The following is a 7,500-nucleotide window of genomic DNA, read 5'->3' as shown; positions in this document are numbered from 1 at the left end:
GTTGGTGGTAGAGGAGGAGGAGGGGGTGGGGGAAGAGGTGGTGGTGGAGGAGGAGGTGGTGGGGGAAGAGGTGGTGGTAGAGGAGGAGGAGGAGGGGGAAGAGGTGGTGATGGAGAAGGAGGAGGTGGTGGTAGAGGAGGAGGAGGGGGAAGAGGTGGTGATGGAGGAGGAGGTGGTGGAAGAAGTAGTGTTTGAGAGGTCTGGTGTCTTCTGAAGTGGTCCTTTCATCGCGGCCTCTTTGGATGCGTTTCTCTTAGCAGCCAGCTCCTTGAAGTACTGCAGTCTATTGGCAGGGTCATTCATGTTCAACGGCTGGGGGGGCTCTATCGATGCTGGGGCGACTATGGGGGGCATAGCCTCCTCTTTCAACACAACCTCTTTCTCTTCGTCTTTCTTCTTCTTCTCTCTCTCGTTCTCCTCTGCCTTCTTCCGCCACTCGAAGGGTTCCCGGGAAAATCTCTTCTCCAGGATCTGTTGGACGATGGAGGTGGTGTGTAGCATGTCGGATTCCTCATCCTCCTCATTGGCCACCTGCAGCAAATCAAATCAAGCTTTATTTGCATGGCACATACATTTTGTGCAAGGTAGCGATACAATGTGTAACAAAAATAAACAAAAAATCCAAATCCAAATGAAATAAAAACCATCAGAGATGATCTGGAAGGTAATAAAGACCTTCATGCCCAGGCCTCCCAGGTGGGTCTCCGTCTTGGAGGAGGAGAAGATGAGGGAGGAGCGCAGCCGGGAGCTTCTCTGGAGCATCGGGTTGATCCGTGTCCGGAACGACTCGTGTTTGGAGAGCACGACCTCTCCCGAAGCCTCCCTCGACGATGGCATCTCCACATCCACCCCAACCTCCCTCCCCCCCACCTCCCTCTCTCGGTCTTTCTCTCTCGCTCTCTCCCGTTCTATGTTCCTGCTGTCGGCCCCGTCCTTTCTCGTGCTCTCGGGCATGAAGGGCTTGCCGTACCGTGGCGGTCGGATATCCGGTCTAGGCTTGGAGGGGACATTCGGAGGCTCTCTCGCTTCAAAGCGGGATACAGACCCCTCACTGGCGTATGGGTTCCCCTCAGACTCTGGGTCTTGGAAAGCATCAGGGCCCAGAGGTTGTGGCAGCCCCTCCTCTCCTGTGTCTTCGTAGGTGCTGAGGTAGGAGTTGATCCTCCAGCTGCGGAGGCCCTGTCTGGCTTTGGGGTCCTGGTCTGCCACTGCTGGGACTGGGAACAGCTGCTTCTCTGGGGGGTTGGGATGGGTGGGGGAGGACTGGCAGACGTAGGGCTGGCCCACCGTCGGCCTCTTGTGGTCGCTGCCACCTCCGTACCTGGAGAGGTGAGAGGGGGTTAGTTTAGTTTAGCCACATTTCTTCTGATATGGTTGAGACAACATTTTGACCTAAACTCTGTGTGTGTGTCACTAAACGCTTCATCAAATAACTGTAGTGGGAGTATTCAACAGTGAAAAGACATTAGTTATCATTCTTCAGTCCAGTGGACCCTCCATACCACATACCTCCCCCCTGCCGGTGGTGGTCCCGGGTTGTGTTTCAGGTCCTGAGAGGAGAGGTAGTCTCTGCCGTAGTCCTCTGGACCAGGAGGTTCCTCATGAGGGTAGCCTGAGTCAGAGTACTGGTCCAGCGCTGGTCTGTTCCTCAGCCTGTCGTAGTGTCCATGGCCCGACCCATGTCCTCCCAGCCCTGAGCCTAGCCCTGAGCCTAGCCCTGAGCCCAGCCCTGAGCCCAGCCCTGAGCCCAGCCCCGGCATTAACCCAGGTCCCTCACCACCCTGGTAGTAGTGGCTGGACTGGCTCTGCTCCCTGGAATACAGAAATAGTCATAAATCATCATCATCATAACCAACATGCTTTACATATCAGATTATTTTATTAAAGATTATAACATGCTTTACATATCACAGATTATTTTATTAAAGATTATATCATGATTTACATGTGACAGATTATAAATAGGGCCAGAGTTTTGCCTGATTTGATCACAATATTTATTCCAACTGACAAAGACAACATAAACAAACTAACAAACTAGTGAACTAACTAACGAACTAACTATCAAACTAACTAATGAACTAACTATCAAACTAACTAATGAACTAACTATCAAACTAACTAATGAACTAACTATCAAACTAACAAACTAACTAATGAACTAACTATCAAACTAACAAACTAACTAAGGAACTAACTAAGGAACTAATTATCAAACTAACAAACTAACTAATGAACTAACTATCAAACTAACTAATGAACTAACTATCAAACTAACAAACTAACTAAGGAACTAACTATCAAACTAACTAAGGAACTAACTATCAAACTAACTAAGGAACTAACTATCAAACTAACAAACTAACTATCAAACTAACAAACTAACTAAGGAACTAACTATCAAACTAACAAACTAACTAAGGAACTATCAAATGAACTAATGAACTAACTTTCAAACTAACAAACTAACTAATGAACTAACTATCAAACTAACAAACTAACTAAGGAACTATCAAATGAACTAATGAACTAACTTTCAAACTAACAAACTAACTCATGAACTAACTATCAAACTAACAAACTAACTACTGAACTAACTATCAAACTAACAAACTAACTAATGAACAAACTATCAAACTAACAAACTAACTAATGAACTAATGAACTAATTATCAAACTAACAAACTAACTAAGGAACTAACTAATGAACTAACTATCAAACTAACAAACTAACTAATGAACAAACTATCAAACTAACAAACTAACTAATGAACTAATGAACTAATTATCAAACTAACAAACTAACTAAGGAACTAACTAATGAACTAACTATCAAACGAACAAACTAACTAATGAACTAACTATCAAACTAAGAAACTAACTAATGAACTAACTATCAAACTAACAAACTAACTATCAAACTAACTATCAAACTAACAAACTAACTAATGAGCTAACTATCAAACTAACAAACAAACTAATGAACTAACTATCAAACTAACTAAGGAACTAACTATCAAACTAACTATCAAACTAACAAACTAACTAATGAGCTAACTATCAAACTAACAAACAAACTAATGAACTAACTATCAAACTAACTAAGGAACTAACTATCAAACTAACAAACTAACTAAGGAACTAACAAGTACCTGTGGTAGTGCTGCTCTGTCTCCTCCTGGTTGTTGATGACTCTGTGCTTCATGTATTGTCTGGACGAGGAGTAGCTCTCCTGGGTTCCCTCTGCGTTGCTTTGGCCCTTATAGTCACTGGCACTTATCTCCATCTGCCTGGGACCACCGGTAACACATACAAACACTTTGATACGGGAACAGTACAAACATCCACTTTAATATACTAAGTTACAGTCGCTAGTGAAAGTCTACACACCCCTGGCACAGTTTTCATATTTTACCTCTTTAAAATAACATTTGACATTGGATTAAATTAAATCTTCCCAAGTATGAACTCTGGGTGTGAAGACATAAGTAATCAAGAAATCTTAGCTTTTTAATATTCAATTAGAAACATTTTCTATAATTTTCATTCACTTTGAAAATGTAGAGTAGGTTGTGTAGATCTGCAGAAAAATATAACATTGAATACATTTTTTAATTTAATTTTTAAGGCATCAAAATGTGAAGATGGTGCAAGTAGACTTTTATGATTGACTTTTCAATTCACAGTGAAATATAGGGGATAGGGGATAGGGAATAGCATGACATTGCAGACGTAACCTTCATGTGATAGAGAGTTCTACATTAAATCTAGTTCTACATTAAATCTAGTTCTACATTAAATCTAGTTCTACATTAAATCTAGTTCTACATTAAATCTAGTTCAAACATAAATGTCACGACTCCCGCCGAGGGTGGCTCCCCTGCATGTTCGGGCGGCGCTCGGCGATCGTCGTCACCGGCCTACTAGCCGCCACCGATCCCATTTCCCTTGTCTGTTGGTTTACTCTTATTGGTTGCACCTGTTTCTTTAGTGTTTCTTGATTTCTGGTCTGTCAGCCTGTTTGGTCCGCTGTGGTTTGTAAGGGATTATTTGGTGTTCACTGTCGGTGTTGGATGTATTTTCTCTCCAGATCGTTTTGCCCTCTGTGTTTGGGAGGGTCAGTGTTTCTGCGCCCTGTGTGTTTGGGAGGGTCAGTGTTTCTGCGCCCTGTGTGTTTGGGAGGGTCAGTGTTTCTGCGCCCTGTGTGTTTGGGAGGGTCAGTGTTTCTGCGCCCTGTGTGTTTGGGAGGGTCAGTGTTTCTGCGCCCTGTGCTTGGGAGGGTCAGTGTTTCTGCGCCCTGTGCTTGGGAGGGTCAGTGTTTCTGCGCCCTGTGCTTGGGCGGGTCAGTGTTTCTGTGCCCTGTGCTTGGGAGGGTCAGTGTTTCTGTGCCCTGTGCTTGGGAGGGTCAGTGTTTCTGCGCCCTGTGTGTTTGGGAGGGTCAGTGTTTCTGCGCCCTGTGTGTTTGGGAGGGTCAGTGTTTCTGCGCCCTGTGTGTTTGGGAGGGTCAGTGTTTCTGCGCCCTCTGTGTTTGGGAGGGTCAGTGTTTCTGCGCCCTGTGTGTTTGGGAGGGTCAGTGTTTCTGTGCCCTCTGTGTTTGGGAGGGTCAGTGTTTCTGTGCCCTCTGTGTTTGGGAGGGTCAGTGTTTCTGCGCCCTGTGTGTTTGGGAGGGTCAGTGTTTCTGCGCCCTGTGTGTTTGGGAGGGTCAGTGTTTCTGTGCCCTGTGCTTGGGCGGGTCAGTGTTTCTGCGCCCTGTGTGTTTGGGAGGGTCAGTGTTTCTGTGCCCTCTGTGTTTGGGAGGGTCAGTGTTTCTGCGCCCTGTGTGTTTGGGAGGGTCAGTGTTTCTGCGCCCTGTGTGTTTGGGAGGGTCAGTGTTTCTGCGCCCTGTGTGTTTGGGAGGGTCAGTGTTTCTGCGCCCTGTGTGTTTGGGAGGGTCAGTGTTTCTGTGCCCTGTGCTTGGGCGGGTCAGTGTTTCTGTGCCCTGTGCTTGGGCGGGTCAGTGTTTCTGTGCCCTGTGCTTGGGCGGGTCAGTGTTTCTGTGCCCTGTGCTTGGGCGGGTCAGTGTTTCTGTGCCCTGTGCTTGGGCGGGTCAGTGTTTCTGTGCCCTGTGCTTGGGCGGGTCAGTGTTTCTGTGCCCTGTGCTTGGGCGGGTCAGTGTTTCTGTGCCCTGTGCTTGGGCGGGTCAGTGTTTCTGTGCCCTGTGTTTGGGCGGGTCAGTGTTTCTGCGCCCTGTGTGTTTGGGAGGGTCAGTGTTTCTGTGCCCTGTGCTTGGGCGGGTCAGTGTTTCTGCGCCCTGTGTGTTTGGGAGGGTCAGTGTTTCTGCGCCCTGTGTGTTTGGGAGGGTCAGTGTTTCTGCGCCCTGTGCTTGGGAGGGTCAGTGTTTCTGCGCCCTGTGCTTGGGAGGGTCAGTGTTTCTGCGCCCTGTGCTTGGGCGGGTCAGTGTTTCTGTGCCCTGTGCTTGGGAGGGTCAGTGTTTCTGTGCCCTGTGCTTGGGAGGGTCAGTGTTTCTGCGCCCTGTGTGTTTGGGAGGGTCAGTGTTTCTGCGCCCTGTGTGTTTGGGAGGGTCAGTGTTTCTGCGCCCTGTGTGTTTGGGAGGGTCAGTGTTTCTGCGCCCTCTGTGTTTGGGAGGGTCAGTGTTTCTGCGCCCTGTGTGTTTGGGAGGGTCAGTGTTTCTGTGCCCTCTGTGTTTGGGAGGGTCAGTGTTTCTGTGCCCTCTGTGTTTGGGAGGGTCAGTGTTTCTGTGCCCTCTGTGTTTGGGAGGGTCAGTGTTTCTGCGCCCTGTGTGTTTGGGAGGGTCAGTGTTTCTGCGCCCTGTGTGTTTGGGAGGGTCAGTGTTTCTGCGCCCTGTGTGTTTGGGAGGGTCAGTGTTTCTGCGCCCTCTGTGTTTGGGAGGGTCAGTGTTTCTGCGCCCTGTGTGTTTGGGAGGGTCAGTGTTTCTGTGCCCTCTGTGTTTGGGAGGGTCAGTGTTTCTGTGCCCTCTGTGTTTGGGAGGGTCAGTGTTTCTGCGCCCTGTGTGTTTGGGAGGGTCAGTGTTTCTGCGCCCTGTGTGTTTGGGAGGGTCAGTGTTTCTGTGCCCTGTGCTTGGGCGGGTCAGTGTTTCTGCGCCCTGTGTGTTTGGGAGGGTCAGTGTTTCTGTGCCCTCTGTGTTTGGGAGGGTCAGTGTTTCTGCGCCCTGTGTGTTTGGGAGGGTCAGTGTTTCTGCGCCCTGTGTGTTTGGGAGGGTCAGTGTTTCTGCGCCCTGTGTGTTTGGGAGGGTCAGTGTTTCTGCGCCCTGTGTGTTTGGGAGGGTCAGTGTTTCTGTGCCCTGTGCTTGGGCGGGTCAGTGTTTCTGTGCCCTGTGCTTGGGCGGGTCAGTGTTTCTGTGCCCTGTGCTTGGGCGGGTCAGTGTTTCTGTGCCCTGTGCTTGGGCGGGTCAGTGTTTCTGTGCCCTGTGCTTGGGCGGGTCAGTGTTTCTGTGCCCTGTGCTTGGGCGGGTCAGTGTTTCTGTGCCCTGTGCTTGGGCGGGTCAGTGTTTCTGTGCCCTGTGCTTGGGCGGGTCAGTGTTTCTGTGCCCTGTGTTTGGGCGGGTCAGTGTTTCTGCGCCCTGTGTGTTTGGGAGGGTCAGTGTTTCTGTGCCCTGTGCTTGGGCGGGTCAGTGTTTCTGCGCCCTGTGTGTTTGGGAGGGTCAGTGTTTCTGCGCCCTGTGTGTTTGGGAGGGTCAGTGTTTCTGCGCCCTGTGCTTGGGAGGGTCAGTGTTTCTGCGCCCTGTGCTTGGGAGGGTCAGTGTTTCTGCGCCCTGTGCTTGGGCGGGTCAGTGTTTCTGTGCCCTGTGCTTGGGAGGGTCAGTGTTTCTGTGCCCTGTGCTTGGGAGGGTCAGTGTTTCTGCGCCCTGTGTGTTTGGGAGGGTCAGTGTTTCTGCGCCCTGTGTGTTTGGGAGGGTCAGTGTTTCTGCGCCCTGTGTGTTTGGGAGGGTCAGTGTTTCTGCGCCCTCTGTGTTTGGGAGGGTCAGTGTTTCTGCGCCCTGTGTGTTTGGGAGGGTCAGTGTTTCTGTGCCCTCTGTGTTTGGGAGGGTCAGTGTTTCTGTGCCCTCTGTGTTTGGGAGGGTCAGTGTTTCTGCGCCCTGTGTGTTTGGGAGGGTCAGTGTTTCTGCGCCCTGTGTGTTTGTGAGGGTCAGTGTTTCTGTGCCCTGTGCTTGGGCGGGTCAGTGTTTCTGCGCCCTGTGTGTTTGGGAGGGTCAGTGTTTCTGTGCCCTCTGTGTTTGGGAGGGTCAGTGTTTCTGCGCCCTGTGTGTTTGGGAGGGTCAGTGTTTCTGCGCCCTGTGTGTTTGGGAGGGTCAGTGTTTCTGCGCCCTGTGTGTTTGGGAGGGTCAGTGTTTCTGCGCCCTGTGTGTTTGGGAGGGTCAGTGTTTCTGTGCCCTGTGCTTGGGCGGGTCAGTGTTTCTGTGCCCTGTGCTTGGGCGGGTCAGTGTTTCTGTGCCCTGTGCTTGGGCGGGTCAGTGTTTCTGTGCCCTGTGCTTGGGCGGGT

The 7,500-nt window shown here is 49.9% G+C and overlaps 1 protein-coding gene across 1 annotated transcript in view; it reads right to left on the bottom strand.

Moving 5' to 3' along the window:
- The window catches only part of LOC139392336 (protein FAM83H-like), a 30,713-nt gene that overhangs the window by 2,075 nt on the left and 21,138 nt on the right, over positions 1 to 7,500 (bottom strand). Inside the window, exons 8-11 of the mRNA XM_071140250.1 lie at positions 3,153 to 3,290; positions 1,510 to 1,812; positions 676 to 1,321; positions 1 to 531 (exon numbers count right to left, since the gene is read on the bottom strand). The exon at positions 1 to 531 is cut by the window's left edge and continues 727 nt beyond it. Of these exons, the coding sequence (XP_070996351.1) occupies positions 1 to 531; positions 676 to 1,321; positions 1,510 to 1,812; positions 3,153 to 3,290 (1,618 nt within the window). The remainder of the gene's footprint in view (positions 532 to 675; positions 1,322 to 1,509; positions 1,813 to 3,152; positions 3,291 to 7,500) is intronic.

Source organism: Oncorhynchus clarkii, chromosome 32 (assembly GCF_045791955.1).
Source record: "Oncorhynchus clarkii lewisi isolate Uvic-CL-2024 chromosome 32, UVic_Ocla_1.0, whole genome shotgun sequence".
Taxonomy (NCBI): domain Eukaryota; kingdom Metazoa; phylum Chordata; class Actinopteri; order Salmoniformes; family Salmonidae; genus Oncorhynchus; species Oncorhynchus clarkii.
Note: the sequence above shows the minus strand (reverse complement) of the source record. Positions and strands in the feature narration are given on the sequence as shown.